At 48.4% G+C, this 16752-nt stretch overlaps 1 protein-coding gene across 3 annotated transcripts in view; it reads right to left on the bottom strand.

Annotated features, from left to right (window-relative positions):
- The window catches only part of LOC128686947 (uncharacterized), a 68704-nt gene that overhangs the window by 20120 nt on the left and 31832 nt on the right, over positions 1-16752 (bottom strand). For 2 of the 3 annotated variants that reach the window (XM_070082635.1, XM_070082637.1), the window contains 8 exons: positions 16440-16752; positions 16067-16116; positions 14358-14489; positions 13696-13882; positions 13168-13350; positions 12753-12874; positions 12314-12487; positions 11960-12118 (listed from right to left, as the gene is read on the bottom strand). The exon at positions 16440-16752 is cut by the window's right edge and continues 1097 nt beyond it. In XM_070082635.1, coding sequence (XP_069938736.1) covers positions 11960-12118; positions 12314-12487; positions 12753-12874; positions 13168-13350; positions 13696-13882; positions 14358-14489; positions 16067-16116; positions 16440-16752 — 1320 coding nt within the window. The remainder of the gene's footprint in view (positions 1-11959; positions 12119-12313; positions 12488-12752; positions 12875-13167; positions 13351-13695; positions 13883-14357; positions 14490-16066; positions 16117-16439) is intronic. The other variant, XM_070082636.1, reaches the window with a different exon arrangement.

Below are 16752 nucleotides of genomic sequence, written 5' to 3'. Positions count from 1 at the left end.
ACTTGGGAGTGGTGGAAGGAAGATCGGATGAACAACTTCGAGTAGGTATGATAGTGTGGCTGTTTGTGTTGAGAAGCGAACTGACTTTTCTAAATATATATATATATGTACATATATATAGATACACACGATAGGTTAAGAGTTCTCTCTCTCTATCTGACTCAGGTGATTAATGTTTTGATTCGATCAGCTGATCTTAGTTTACCTCAGCCCAGTATGTTGGTCTTCTCATTCTTTTGTGGTCCGCAGACTGATGGCAGTGTCACTCCCTCATCACCTTGACCAGATGTTTGGCTGGACAGAGGTAGGATACAAGGCGTGAGGGAGCTCGCAGCGTATTGCAGGAACTGCAACAGTTATTTAGTTGATGTGTGCCTCAGGAGATATGCTCGGTATAATACTCACCCCAAGATCCCTTTCTTTGACTAAGAGGTGGCACCTCACTCCCTCGACTCTTCCACAGACCAAGTAAGGATCTAAGAGCGAAGCTGATCTCTAATGTCTGGACTGTCGGTTTCACTCTGTGATTACCCGGGATAATATTTCTATGGCTATTTGATGGGGCACTGTGATTCTTCGCCAGCGTTAGCTGCGGTCGGGCCACCTACTGGAGACAGTGATTCACTGTTACCTTCAGAAGACGCTGTGATTTTTCCAGCAAATTAAACACTGGTCGACTCATTGTCGACACAGACTCAACGGAGGAAGCAAGACAACAGCCACAGTCATCTAACCACTCCTTGCAACTAGCCTGGTCGCTTCGAAGCAACCAGACCTCCTATGTTGGTTGCTGCTGAGAGGACGCTGTTTCTGTCCTGACCATTCCGACATACTTAGAGTTTCTTTATAGATTTTACTGTTGCAGTGGTTAATTTATTGTGCATCCCATATCCATCCTGTGGATGGTCGTGAAAGAGGATAATGGGTACACAAGAGGCCTGGTAACTAGGCCTCTTTCTTCACATTCTCTTTTGCTTCCCTGTGTCCTCCTTTCACTTTCTCTCTCTCTCTCTCTCTCTCTCTCCCTCTCTCTCTCCCTGCATTCTCCTATTGCTCCCAGTTCGCCCACAAGGTTCGGCTATTAAACAGCTGGTGACCCTAGCTCACCCACCCGTCCCTAGCTAACCCACCCGTCCCTAGCTAACCCACTCGTCCCTAGCTAACCCGCCCGTCCCTAGCTCACCCACCCGTCCCTAGTTAACCCACCCGTCCCTAGCAAAGCCACCCGTCCCTAGCTAACCCACTTTTCGTTTTCCCGAGACTATGCACACTTTACTTAGCCAAAAACTTACGATACCTTAAAATACCACTGGCTTGTTTACGAAAAATCCTGAATCCGACTTCAGCGAACGCTTTCCTGAGCGATCAATCCGGCTCTGAGGGGCAGGATCTGGGAGGTCAGGGTATCAGGTGTCCCGTAGCTCGAACGCTAGCGAACTCAGCTCACACACTGAAGTCCGGAGTTCGAAACTCCGGTACGGCTGGATAATATTAGGGACGTGTTTCCACAAGACACCTGCTGTTCATGTTCACCCATCAGTAAAATAGGTACCTGGGTGTTAGTGGACTGGTGTGGGTCGCATCCTGGGACAAAACTGACCTAATCTGAGGGAAATGCTCAGCATAGCAAGCGGCTTTCTATATAGTAGTATGTCACTGATGTCAGCTATGGTCTGTATAAGTTGTATCATGTACTGCTAGAAATAAACATTATTATTATTATTATTATTATTATTATTATTATTATTATTATTATTATTATTATTATAGGCAGGGAGTACTCTTGGATTTGTCATTTAGGGATGGAGGTAGAGTGAGGGAGAGAGGGACGGAGGGAGAGTGAGGGAGAGAGGGAGGTAGAGTGAGGGAGAGAGGGACGGAGGGAGAGTGAGGGAGAGAGGGAGGTAGAGTGAGGGAGAGAGGGACGGAGGGAGAGTGAGGGAGAGAGGGAGGTAGAGTGAGGGAGAGAGGGACGGAGGGAGAGTGAGGGAGAGAGGGAGGTAGAGTGAGGGAGAGAGGGACGGAGGGAGAGTGAGGGGGAGAGGGAGGTAGAGTGAGGGAGAGAGGGACGGAGGAAGAGTGAGGGAGAGAGGGAGGTAGAGTGAGGGAGAGAGGGACGGAGGGAGAGTGAGGGGGAGAGGAGGTAGAGTGAGGGAGAGAGGGACGGAGGAAGAGTGAGGGAGAGAGGGAGGTAGAGGTGGGAGGAGAGGGACGGAGGGAGTGAGGGAGAGAGGGACGGAGGGAGGAGTGAGGGAGGGAGAGGGAGGTAGAATGAGGGAGGAGAGGGACGGAGGGAGGAGTGAGGGAGAGTGAGGGGAGGTAGAGTGAGGGAAGGAGAGGGACGGAAGGAGAGTGAGGGAGAGAGGGAGGTAGAGGTGAGGGAGAGAGGGACGGAGGGAGAGTGAGGGAGAGAGGGAGGTAGAGGGAGGGAGAGGAGGGACGGAGGGAGAGGGAGGGAGAGAGGACGGAGTGAGAGGTGGGAGAGTGAGGGAAGGTAGAGTGAGTGAGAGGAGGGACGGAGGGAGAGTGAGGGGAGAGAGGGAGGTAGAGGTGAGGGAGAGAGGGACGGAAGGAGAGAGGAGAGAGGGAGGTAGAGTGAGGGGAGGAGGGAGGGACGGAGGGAGAGTGAGGGAGAGAGGGAGGAGTGGAGGGAGAGAGGGACGGAGGGAGAGTGAGGGAGAGAGGGACGGAGGGAGAGTGAGGGAGAGAGGGAGGTAGAGTGAGGGAGAGAGGGACGGAGGGAGAGTGAGGGAGAGGGAGGAGGTAGAGAGGGGAGAGAGGGACGGAGGGAGAGTGAGGGAGAGAGGGAGGTAGAGTGAGGGAGAGAGGGACGGAGGGAGAGTGAGGGAGAGAGGGACGGAGGGAGAGTGAGGGAGAGAGGGAGGTAGAGTGAGGGAGAGAGGGACGGAGGGAGAGTGAGGGAGAGAGGGAGGTAGAGTGGGAGGGAGAGTGAGGGAGAGAGGGAGGTAGATTGAGGGAGAGAGGGACGGAGGGAGAGTGAGGGAGAGAGGGAGGTAGAATGAGGAAGAGAGGAACGGAGGGAGAGTGAGGGAGAGAGGGACGGAGGGAGAGTGAGGGAGAGAGGAACGGAGGGAGAGTGAGGGAGAGAGGGAGGTAGAGTGAGGGAGAGAGGGACGGAGGGAGAGTGAGGGAGAGAGGGACGGAGGGAGAGTGAGGGAGAGAGGGAGGTAGAGTGAGGGAGAGAGGGACGGAGGGAGAGTGAGGGAGAGAGGGAGGTAGAGTGAGGGAGAGAGGGACGGAGGGAGAGTGAGGGAGAGAGGGAGGTAGAGTGAGGGAGAGAGGGACGGAGAGGGAGTGAGGGAGAGAGGGAGGTAGAGTGAGGGAGAGAGGGACGGAGGAAGAGTGAGGAGAGGGAGGTAGGAGTAGGAGGGAGAGAGGGACGGAGGGAGAGTGAGAGAGAGAGGGACGGAGGGAGAGTGGGGAGAGAGGGGAGGTAGAGTGAGGGGAGAGAGGGACGGAGGGAGAGTGAGGGGAGAGAGGGAGGTAGAGTGAGGGAGAGAGGGACGGAAGGAGGAGTGAGGGAGAGGGAGGAGGTAGTGGAGGGAGAGAGGGACGGAGGGAGAGTGAGGGAGAGAGGGAGGTAGAGTGAGGGAGAGAGGGACGGAGGGAGAGTGAGGGAGAGAGGGAGGTAGAGTGAGGGAGAGAGGGACGGAGAGGGAGTGAGGGAGAGAGGGACGGAGGGAGAGTGAGGGAGAGAGGGAGGGAGAAAGGGAGAAAGGAAGGAGAGTACCATTATGGTATATCTCTCTCTCTCTCTCTCTCTCTTACGTGTTCTTTGTACTGTTTTTGTTCGTCTTGTTCTTCATCGATTCTTGTTCCTCCTTCTCCTCCCCTTCCTCGCATCATCACTTCACCCACCAGTAACACTCATCATTATCCCTCCCCCCCAGTCACCCAGTTCACCCCCTCTCCCCAGTACTCTCCCCCACACCCATCCCCAGGACACCCCCTCCCCAGTACACCCTCCCTAGCACACCCATCCCCAGGACACCCCCTCCCCAGTACACCCTCTCCCTAGCACACCCCATCCCCAGGACACCCCCTCCCCAGTACACCCTCTCCCTAGCACACCCCATCCCCAGGACACCCCATCCCCAGTACACCCCCTCCCCCGTACACCCCCTCCCAGTACACCCCATCCCCAGGACACCCCTCCCCAGTACACCCTCTCCTAGCACACCCCATCCCCAGTACACCCCCATCCCCAGGACACCCCTCCCCAGTACACCCTCTCCTAGCACACCCCATCCCCAGGACACCCCCTCTCCAGTACACCCTCTCCCCAGCACACCCATCCCCAGGACACCCCCTCCCCAGTACACCCTCTCCCTAGCACACCCGTCCCCAGGAGGACTCCTCCCCTCCCAGTACACCCTCTCCCTAGCACACCCCCATCCCCAGGACACCCCCTCCCCAGTACACCCTCCCCTCTAGCACACCCCATCCCCAGGACACCTCCCCAGTACACCCCTCCCCAGTACACCCTCTCCCTAGCACACCCTTCCCCAGGACACCCCCTCCCCAGGACACCCCCTCCCCAGTACACCCCCTCCCCAGGACACCCCATCCCCAGTACACCCTCTCCCCATCAAACCCCTCCCCAGTACACCCCATCCCCAGTACACCCTCTCCCTAGCACACCCCATCCCCAGGACACCCCCTCCCCAGTACACCCTCTCCCTAGCACACCCCATCCCCAGTACACCCCATCCCCAGTACACCCCTCTCCCTAGCACACCCGTCCCCAGGACACCCCTCCCCAGGACACCCCCTCCCCAGTACACCCTCCCCTCCCTAGCAAACCCCATCCCCAGGACACCCCCTCCCCAGTACACCCTCCCCAGTACACCCTCTCTAGCACTCCCCATCCCCAGGACACCCCTCCCAGTACACCCCCTCCCCAGTACACCCTCTCTCCAGCACACCCATCCCCAGGACACCCCTCCCCAGTACACCCCCTCCCCAGTACACCTTCTCCCCAGCACACCCATCCCCAGGACACCCCCTCCCCAGTACACCCCTCCCAGCACACCGTCCCCAGGACACCCCCTCCTCAGTACACCCCATCCCCAGTACACCCCCCTCCCCAGTACACCCTCTCTCTAGCACTCCCCATCCCAGGACACCCCCTCCCCAGTACACCCCCTCCCCAGTACACCCTCTCTCCAGCACACCCATCCCCAGGACACCCCCTCCCAGTACACCCCTCCCCAGTACACCTTCTCCCCAGCACACCCATCCCCAGGACACCCCTCCCCAGTACACCCCTCCCCAGCACACCGTCCCCAGGACACCCCCTCCTCAGTACACCCCATCCCCAGTACACCCCCTCCCCAGTACACCCTCTCCCCAGCACACCCATCCCCAGGACACCCCTCCCCAGTACACCCCTCCCCAGTACACCCTCCCCTCCCAGCACACCCCATCCCCAGGACACCCCCTCCCAGTACACCCCCTCCCCAGTACACCCTCTCCCCAGCACACCCATCCCCAGGACACCCCTCCCCAGTACACCCCCCAGTACACCCTCTCCCCAGCACACCCATCCCCAGGACACCCCCTCCCAAGTACACCCCTCCCCAGCACACCCCTGTCCCCAGGACACCCCTCCTCAGTACACCCCATCCCCAGTACACCCCTCCCCAGTACACCCCCTCTCCCCAGCACACCCCATCCCCAGTACACCCCTCCACAGTACACCCCTCCCCCAGCACCCCTCCCCAGTACACCCCCTCCCCAGTACACCCTCTCCCCAGTACACCCTCCCCAGGACAGCCCCTCCCCAGCATACACCCTCCCAAGTACACCCCCCTCCCCAGCACCCCCTCCCCAGTACACCCCCTCCCCTGCATCCCCCTCCCAAGTACACCCCCTCCCCAAGACACCCTCCCCAGCACACTCCTTCCCCAGTACACCCCTCCCCAGTACACCCCTCCCCAGGACACCCCTCCCCAGTACACCCTCCCCTGCACCCCCTCCCAAGTACATCCCCTCCCCAATACACCCTCCCCAACACCCCTTCCCCTTCCCCAGTACACCCTCCCCAGTACACCCTCCCCAGGACACCCCTCCCCAGTACATCCCCTCCCCAGTACATCCCCTCCCCAGTACACCCTCCCCAGGACACCCCCTCCCCAGTACATCCCCTCCCCAGTACACCCCTCCCCAGCAACCCCTCCTCCCCCTCTTCCCATCATTATTGCTGTTGTTGTTGTTGTTGTTGTTACGCCGCCGCTTCTGTTTTTATTCTTGCTTTTTTCTTGCTCTCCTAATTTCGCTTCTTTGTGCCTCTTACTGTCCCACTTCTCTAGAGAGAGAGAGAGAGAGAGAGAGAGAGAGAGAGAGAGAGAGAGAGAGAGAGAGAGAGAGAGAGACGACAGGCAGAGGCAGATAGATATATATATATATATATATATATATATATATATATATATATATATATATATATATATATATATATATATATATATATATATATATATATATATACAAAAACCCACAGGGAGAGTTGAATGATAGCTCTCGGCCTTTCGTGTTGCAATCAACACATCTTTAGGAGCTTGCAATGTTGCACATCCGTTCAAGGTGACGACTCTGCCTACAATATACTGTATTGCACACCCCTTCAAGCGGGTCAAATTCTAGCTCAAGGCTAGAAAGCTAAGTGATTGCTTGTGTAACAAGAGCTAAGACCTTAGCTTGCATACTGCTTAGCTTCACAGCTAAGAATCAGCGTTTAACAACGGCTTAGAAGCTAACAGAAGCTCCACAGCTAAGAATCAACGCCTAGAACAGGCTTAGAAGCTAACAGAAGCTCCACAGCTAAGAATCAACGCCTAGAACAGGCTTAGAAGCTAACAGAAGCTCCACAGCTAAGAATCAACGCCTAGAACAGGCTTAGAAGCTTACAGAAGCTCCACAGCTAAGAATCAACGCCTAGAACAGGCTTAGAAGCTAACAGAAGCTCCACAGCTAAGAATCAACGCCTAGAACAGGCTTAGAAGCTAACAGAAGCTCCACAGCTAAGAATCAACGCTCCAGAACAGGCTTAGAAGCTAACAGAAGCTCCACAGCTAAGAATCAACGCCTAGAACAGGCTTAGAAGCTAACAGAATCTCCACAGCTAAGAATCAACGCCTAGAACAGGCTTAGAAGCTAACAGAATCTCCACAGCTAAGAATCAACGTCTAGAACAGGCTTAGAAGCTAACAGAATCTCCACAGCTAAGAATCAACGCATAGAACAGGTTTAGAAGCTAACAGAATCTCCACAGCTAAGAATCAACGCCTAGAACAGGCTTAGAAGCTAACAGAAGCTACACAGCTAAGAATCAACGCATAGAACAGGCTTAGAAGCTAACAGAAGCTCCACAGCTAAGAGAGAGCAGCTAGCCCACAGTTAGGAGGTTAGTGGTGGAAAGGAAGGGTTGAGGGATAAGGAGAGAGCCTTCTGCTTGTCTTTTTTTTCACACATGGTTTTGTAAGGCTAGGTTTAGAGTTGCTAAGTTTATTTACAAGCTAGGAGCTGTTACCTCCATCATCATCTCTCTCTCTCTCTCTCTCTCTCTCTCTCTCTCTCTCTCTCTCTCTCTCTCTCTCTCTCTCTCTCCCTCGCTCCCTCTCTCACTCGTTCTCTCTCTCTCTCTCTCTCTCTCTCTCTCTCTCTCTCTCTCTCTCTCTCTCTCTCTCTCTCTCTCTCTCATGCACATCTACATACATTTACACTCTCAAAATTAGAGAAAGTGAGTTAGCTCTCCTCAATTCTCTTTAAATTTAGTCGAGCTGATAAGTGGAGTGAGGAGGTAAGAATTTAATTCCCCCTAATTCCCCTAATTCCCCTTACGGTTCCTGGGAATTATCTCTCAATATATATATATATATATATATATTTATATATATATATATATATATATATATATATATATATACATATATATATATATATATATATATATATATATATATTTTTATTTTATTATCACACTGGCCGATTCCCACCAAGGCAGGGTGGCCCGAAAAAGAAAAACTTTCACCATCATTCACTCCATCACTGTCTTGCCAGAAGGGTGCTTTACACTACAGTTTTTAAACTGCAACATTAACACCCCTCCTTCAGAGTGCAGGCACTGTACTTCCCATCTCCAGGACTCAAGTCCGGCCTGCCGGTTTCCCTGAACCCCTTCATAAATGTTACTTTGCTCACACTCCAACAGCACATCAAGTATTAAAAACCATTTGTCTCCATTCACTCCTATCAAACACGCTCACGCATACCTGCTGGAAGTCCAAGCCCCTCACACACAAAACCTCCTTTACCCCTTCTCTCCAACCTTTCCTAGGCCGACCCCTACCCCGCCTTCCTTCCAATACAGACTGATACACTCTTGAAGTCATTCTGTTTCGCTCCATTCTCTCTACATGTCCGAACCACCTCAACAACCCTTCCTCAGCCCTCTGGACAACAGTTTTGGTAATCCCGCACCTCTTCCTAACTTCCAAACTACGAATTCTCTGCATTATATTCACACCACACATTGCCCTCAGACATGACATCTCCACTGCCTCCAGCCTTCTCCTCGCTGCAACATTCATCACCCATGCTTCACACCCATACAAGAGCGTTGGTAAAACTATACTCTCATACATTCCCCTCTTTGCCACCAAGGACAAAGTTCTTTGTCTCCACAGACTCCTAAGTGCACCACTCATTCTTTTTCCCTCATCAATTCTATGATTCACCTCATCTTTCATAGACCCATCAGCTGACACGTCCACTCCCAAATATCTGAATACATTCACCTCCTCCATACTCTCTCCCTCCAATCTGATATTCAATATTTCATCACCTAATCTTTTTGTTGTCCTCATAACCTTACTCTTTCCTGTATTCACCTTTAATTTTCTTCTTTTGCACACCCTACCCAATTCATCCACCAATCTCTGCAACTTCTCTTCAGAATCACCCAAGAGCACAGTGTCATCAGCAAAGAGCAGCTGTGACAACTCCCACTTTGTGTGTGATTCTTTATCTTTTAACTCCACGCCTCTTGTCAAGACCCTCGCATTTACTTCTCTTACAACCCCATCTATAAATATATTAAACAACCACGGTGACATCACACATCCTTGTCTAAGGCCTACTTTTACTGGGAAATAATTTCCCTCTTTCCTATATACTCTAACTTGAGCCTCACTATCCTCGTAAAAACTCTTCACTGCTTTCAGTAACCTACCTCCTACACCATACACTTGCAACATCTGCCACATTGCCCCCCTATCCACCCTGTCATACGCCTTTTCCAAATCCATAAATGCCACAAAGACCTCTTTAACCTTATCTAAATACTGTTCACTTATATGTTTCACTGTAAACACCTGGTCCACACATCCCCTACCTTTCCTAAAGCCTCCTTGTTCATCTGCTATCCTATTCTCCGTCTTACTCTTAATTCTTTCAATAATAACTCTACCATACACTTTACCAGGTATACTCAGCAGACTTATCCCCCTATAATTTTTGCACTCTCTTTTATCCCCTTTGCCTTTATACAAAGGAACTATGCATGCTCTCTGCCAATCCCTAGGTACCTTACCCTCTTCCATACATTTATTAAATAATTGCACCAACCACTCCAAAACTATATCCCCTCCTGCTTTTAACATTTCTATCTTTATCCCATCAATCCCGGCTGCCTTACCCCCTTTCATTTTACCTACTGCCTCACGAACTTCCCCCACACTCACAACTGGCTCTTCCTCACTCCTACAAGATGTTATTCCTCCCTTGTCCTATACACGAAATCACAGCTTCCCTATCTTCATCAACATTTAACAATTCCTCAAAATATTCCCTCCATCTTCCCAATACCTCTAACTCTCCATTTAATAACTCTCCTCTCCTATTTTTAACTGACAAATCCATTTGTTCTCTAGGCTTTCTTAACTTGTTAATCTCACTCCAAAACTTTTTCTTATTTTCAACAAAATTTGTTGATAACATCTCACCCACTCTCTTATTTGCTCTCTTTTTACATTGCTTCGCCACTCCCTTAACCTCTCTCTTTTTCTCCATATACTCTTCCCTCCTTGCATCACTTCTACTTTGTAAAAACTTCTCATATGCTAACTTTTTCTCCCTTACTACTCTCTTTACATCATCATTCCACCAATCGCTCCTCTTCCCTCCCGCACCCACTTTCCTGTAACCACAAACTTATGCTGAACACTCTAACACTACATTTTTAAACCTACCCCAAACCTCTTCGACCCCACTGCCTATGCTCTCATTAGCCCATCTATCCTCCAATAGCTGTTTATATCTTACCCTAACTGCCTCCTCTTTTAGTTTATAAACCTTCACCTCTCTCTTCCCTGATGCTTCTATTCTCCTTGTATCCCATCTACCTTTTACTCTCAGTGTAGCTACAACTAGAAAGTGATCTGATATATCTGTGGCCCCTCTATAAACATGTACATCCTGAAGTCTACTCAACAGTCTTTCATCTACCAATACATAATCCAACAAACTACTGTCATTTCGCCCTACATCATATCTTGTATACTCATTTATCCTCTTTTTCTTAAAATATGTATTACCTATAACTAAAAACCTTTCTATACAAAGTTCAATCAAAGGGCTTCCATTATCATTTACACCTGGCACCCCAAACTTACCTACCACACCCTTTCTAAAAGTTTCTCCTACTTTAGCATTCAGGTCCCCTACCACAATTACTCTCTCACTTGGTTCAAAGGCTCCTATACATTCACTTAACATCTCCCAAAATCTCTCTCTCTCCTCTGCATTCCTCTCTTCTCCAGGTGCATACACGCTTATTATGACCCACTTCTCGCATCCAACCTTTACTTTAATCCACATAATTCTTGAATTTACACATTCATATTCTCTTTTCTCCTTCCATAACTGATCATTTAACATTACTGCTACCCCTTCCTTTGCTCTAACTCTCTCAGATACTCCAGATTTAATCCCATTTATTTCCCCCCACTGAAACTCTCCTACCCCCTTCATCTTTGTTTCGCTTAGGGCCAGGACATCCAACTTCTTTTCATTCATAACATCAGCAATCATCTGTTTCTTGTCATCCGCACTACATCCACGCACATTTAAGCATCCCAGTTTTATAAAGTTTTTCTTCTTCTCTTTTTTAGTAAGTGTCTACAGGAGAAGGGGTTACTAGCCCATTGCTCCTGGCATTTTAGTCGCCTCATACGACACGCATGGCTTACGGAGGAAAGATTCTTTTCCACTTCCCCATGGACAATAGAAGAAATAAAGAAGAACAAGAGCTATTTAGAAAAAGGAGAAAAACCTAGATGTATGTATATATATATGCATGTGCGTGTCTGTGAAGTGTGACCAAAGTGTAAGTAGGAGTAGAAAGATATCCCTGTTATCTAGCGTGTTTATGAGACAGAAAAAGAAACCAGCAATCCTACCATCATGCAAAACAGTTACAGGTTTCTGTTTCACAGTCATCTGGCAGGACGGTAGTACTTCCCTGGGTGGTTGCTGTCTACCAACCTACTACCTACAATACTATATACATACTATGCACTGTACATATATATATGTATATATATGTATATATATATATATATATATATATATATATATATATATATATATATATATATATATATATATATGAAATAATCAAATGCTTACAAAAAGGCCTTAAAAATTTGGTTTCTAACACACGCTGTTAGCATTTTTCTATATTAAGAGCCTTTAAAAAAAGGTACGAAATGGATAGATTTTAACACTAACTACATTATTAGCATTTGCGTAACTAGGTAAAATGCAGTGGATATCAATCGCAAACTTCAACATCCTCTGCCACATCCTCTGCAACATCCTCTGTAACTCCAACAAATGTACAGAGATGAGGAAGGGGTCGTAGTTTGGTCGTACTTACGTTTTCGTTGGAGTTTCCGTAGTACGGTTGTTTACCGAAGGAGTAGATCTCCCAGAGGACCACTCCGAAGGACCACACGTCACTCTCAAGGGTGAATTTACCGTACATGATGCTCTCGTGGGCCATCCATCTCACTGGCAGCATCCTTGATCCTCCGACCTATCTCACACACACGAGAAATTATTATTATTATTATTATTATTATTATTATTATTATTATTATTATTGTTATTATTATTATTACTAGTATTGTTATCCCTAGAGGCCATTCATTAGCATTACGGAATCTCCCTTGCGTGTGTGTGTGTGTGTGTGTGTGTGTGTGTGTGTGTGTGTGTGTGTGCGTGTCCCTACCTTATAATAGTCACACGTGTACACATCTCTGGACATGCCGAAGTCAGAGATCTTGACGGTGAGGTTGTCACCCACGAGGCAGTTTCTGCAGGCCAGGTCTCTGTGTACGAAGTGCTGAGACGAGAGGTACTCCATGCCCGATGCTATCTGAACACTCATGTTCAGCAGGTCTTCCTGTAAGGGAGAGGGAAGAGAGGGGTGAGAGGGAGGAAGTGTATGAGAGAGAGAGAGAGAGAGAGAGAGTACTGGCCCAGTGTGTGGGATGGCATCGCGTTTGGGCCCGACTGCTCCATACGCGACAATGCAACTAGTACGCATATACATCCACAGATCCCCCCCCCCATCCTCCATTACCATTTAAATCACGATGTTTATATCTCCGTGTCTACCCATCCATGTATATAACACCATATCAACCACAATTACCACAATTACTCACCTTACTCAGCGACTTAATAGGCGACTCATTAGAGTAGAACTGCTTGTTACACGACCTTAGCACCTCTGCCAGGTCTCCATAAGCCATATATTCGAAAACCATCCAGGGCGTCCCTCCAGTCTCTGAGAGAGAGAACAGCATTATAACAACAACAACAGTTGTATGCTTGGAATATACAATAAATCAACAGAATACAGCTGCATTGGAGCATCGATTCCCTTGGGTGCGTCAGGGAATACAACAGCAGCAGCAAAAAATACAGTAGTCGTTGTATTAACTCCCAATGGAGGCTCTGTGATCTCCTAGTTCAGTGTACCCGACTATACGACATACACAAGCATACACGCAAGGTTTACACAGAAGTACAATCGCGTATACACTTGTATATACCATATATACACACCGGGGAGCTTACCTGTAGCCACTATGCCGATAAGAGAGAGGATATTCTCGTGTCTGAAGGAGGACATGATCTCCACCTCCCTCAGGAAGTCTGCCTCTGCTTCCATGCCTGCAGACTCCTTCAGTACCTTCACAGCTACCGTCAGGTTCGTGGTCTCGCCTCCTGCATCCTCAGGGCATCGAGGTCCGTAGGTACCTAAGGGAAGAGGGGAAACGGGGGGTGATGCTTATTGCTCTGTGGAAATTAGGTGGCTTAGCAAGTGAGTTGTATATGAGACAGAATATTTAACTCATTTCCCCTCAGCCTTCCTTTCTCTCTCTTCATCTCTCTCTCTCTCTCTCTCTCTCTCTCTCTCTCTCTCTCTCCTTCTTTCTCTCTTTCTATGCAACGATCTTTCCATACCCTCTTTCGCCTTAATTCCCCTCTCTCTCTCCCTCTCCTCCAACACCCTCCCTCTGTGACCCCTCTGTCACCTCACCAAAGCAACCTCCCCCACCCCTCCCCAATCTCCCCCTCACAACCCTCTCTTCCCCTCCTCACCTTTGTACACCTTGCCGAAGCATCCTTCGCCCAACTCCCCGATAAAAGCAATCTGCTCTGCATTGATGAGTTGCACTGCCAGGGTGTGCAGGGGCAAGGCATCAGGAGACTGGGCATAATAATTAGGGTTACTGGCGAAGTTGTAGGTCAGCAGGGAGGAACTCTTGGCCAGGGTGCCTGGTGACTGCTGTCAGACAAGGGGAGTTGCTGAGTTATGGTGCTCCTGCCGGGTAGTTGCTAATTCTACTACTACTATTACTGCAACTACTACTACTACTGCAACTACTACTACTACTACTACTACTACTACTACTACTACTACTACTACTACTATTACTACTACTACTGCTATTACTACTACTACTGCTAATAATAATAATAATAATAATGATAATAATAATAACTAATCTTTTACTACTAATAATAACCATTATTATTATTGTATTTATATTACTTTAGGATTTATATTAAAAAAATAAAGTTTAGGGTGTATATCTCGGTGTATATACACAGATGTACATATGTGTGCACACAAGTGCATGCATATATGTACGTACACACACACACACGTGTGTGTGTGTGTGTGTACGTTTCTTCAAATACATCAATAACTCAATATTAAAAATTAGAAATAATATACTAATTCTCTCTCTCTCTCTCACCGGCCCAGCTTTCTTTTCTCGCTGTCTCTGTTTAAGGAGAGAGTACAGGTTCTTCCTGCGCCAGTAGACCAGCAGCAGCAGCACCATCAACACCACTGACGCCACTACAGCGGGTCCAATGAGGTTCTTCGACTGTAAACAAAGGGAAAAATGGAAATTAGGCTCCTTATTGGGCCTGAGAATGATGACGTAGTCTCCGACGCCGCTCGTGATTGGTGGGAGGGAGTGACGTCATGGAGGATGGGAATTGGGGATGTGACGTCGTCTTTATAGCTCGTTATTGGTGGGATAGTGACGTCATGGAGGAGAGGCAGGAGATGATTGGTTTGGGCTGGATGTGACGTCATTTAGCTTCCTCGGTCATGATTGGTGGAATAGCTAGAATCTCAGGGTTTCAGATATTACAGGAAGTGGGGGGGGTGACCGCTGTTGAAGAGTCTTGGTCCCCTTAAACTTAATGTGAAGGCTGTTGGAGAGTCTTGGTTCATTTATACTTAATCAGTTGTCTCTCTCTAAGTGTACTCTTGGCACCTCTGCTTGTCAGTGGGGATATTTTTTGCATCGTCTCTCCAGCCTCTTGCTTTCATAGGGAGTGATTTCAATGTGCACATTTGGAACCAGTCCCTCCAGAATTTTCCAAGTGTAAATTATGTTGTATTTTTCTCGCCTACGTTCCAAGGAGTACAGGTCAAGTGTCTTTAAGTTTTCCTAGTAATTTTCAAAGTGCAAATTATGTTGTATCTTTCTCGTCTAAGTTCCAAGGAGTACAGGGTAAGTGTCACCAGTAATTTAGCTGTAATTTAGTGCTCCCAGTAATTTTCAAATTGTGAATTATGCTGTATCTTTCTCGCCTACGTTCCAAGGAGTACAGGTCAAGTGTCACCAGAAATATAGCTCCTTGAATGAACGTGTATGTGCAGTGAAGCTTCTCTGCACATTCTCCTGATCTGCAGTTTCACCTGCCTTAAAGGGGGCCGTTAGTGTATAGCAATATTGCAACCCAGAGAGAACAAGTGACTTAAAGAGGACCATCAATGGTTTGGTATCCCTTATTTTGAAGGTTTTATTTACTGTAGTAGCCTTTATATTTCTTCTGTTTACTGAAGCAGCGTTTGCGTCCCGTCTTTTAGGAGAGAGTTGGTGATTGGTTGAGGTGGTTGTGATGTCGTCTGTCTTTCTAAGTCGTGATTGGTGGAATTTAGTGTCGTCTCGAAGGGGATGGCCGATAATTGGTTGAGATGGAAGTGACGTCACAGAGTGAAGATGCTGATTGAGTAGATAAGAAGGAGGATGTTGTGAAGAACAGGAGGGAAAAGAATCATATCTTAAGAGATAGGAAGGATGAGAATGAGGAATGGGGAGAAAGGATAAGAATGAGGAACATTAAGAAAGGATGAGAATGATATCTTAAGGGATAGGAAGAAAGGATTTATTTCTCAAGTCTTCCACATCCTCGTTTGATATTTGGCATAAAATCTAAACTTTAGAAGAGACCTTAAAAGAGAGAGAGAGAGAGAGAGAGAGAGAGAGAGAGAGAGAGAGAGAGAGAGAGAGAGAGACGGAGAGACAGAGAGAGACAGAGAGACGAGAGAGAGAGAGAGAGACAGACAGACAGACAGTCAGAGAGATAGAGACAGAAAGACAGACAGACAGACAGACAGACAGAGATAGATAGATAAATAGATAGAGAGAGAGAGGGGGGGACCTACCTTAGGCAGCTGGGTAGGGAAGACAGCTCTGGGCTCAGGCGAGGTGCTTACTGTAAAGCAGAACAAACAGTCTCACATTAATCTTCCGTTATGTAAACACCCATCAAACAATGTGCAGTTTACAGTTTGCTTTGAAGGTAAACAATGCCGAACTGATGGTTTACCGCACACAATGGTAGGTGTTTATGCTGTGGTAAACAAAGTGTCTAGTACCATGTTTCCCTGTGCTCTTTTAATTATTTACAAGTTCAAAGGAAAGCTCTAGTTTCGCGGATCTAAAGCCTTTTACCAGCATCATCCTCACTGAAGGAGCTTTACCAGAAGCTCTAAAAAGGCAAAGATAAATGAAAAATTGAAACAATGGGTTACTTACCATGGATATCCTTACAGGTTTCATTCCTGCTTGGTTGTTGGCCGTTAGAGCACAGGCACACGTAGGGTAAGTTTCCTTGAGGGGTAGGGTGGCAGGATACCCCCTTCCCACAGGGATCGTTGCTACACACATCCTTCTGAGGGTTGTAGGCGATTTGGGCCTCTGGTTTCGCGGGCCGCGTCATCGGATTCGAAGGGGCCTTTGCTGAACGTCGCTTGGTTGGTCGGGGCTTCGAAGTGTTGCGAGTTCGATGTGTTGGTCTGTGCGCGGTGAAGGTGGTAGTGATGGTAGTGGCTGTGTTGGTGGAGGCTGT

The sequence above is a fragment of the Cherax quadricarinatus genome, chromosome 7, assembly GCF_038502225.1.
Source record: "Cherax quadricarinatus isolate ZL_2023a chromosome 7, ASM3850222v1, whole genome shotgun sequence".
Lineage (NCBI taxonomy): Eukaryota > Metazoa > Arthropoda > Malacostraca > Decapoda > Parastacidae > Cherax > Cherax quadricarinatus.
The sequence above is the reverse complement of the archived record's forward strand: the minus strand, read 5'-3'. Positions and strand labels throughout refer to the sequence as shown.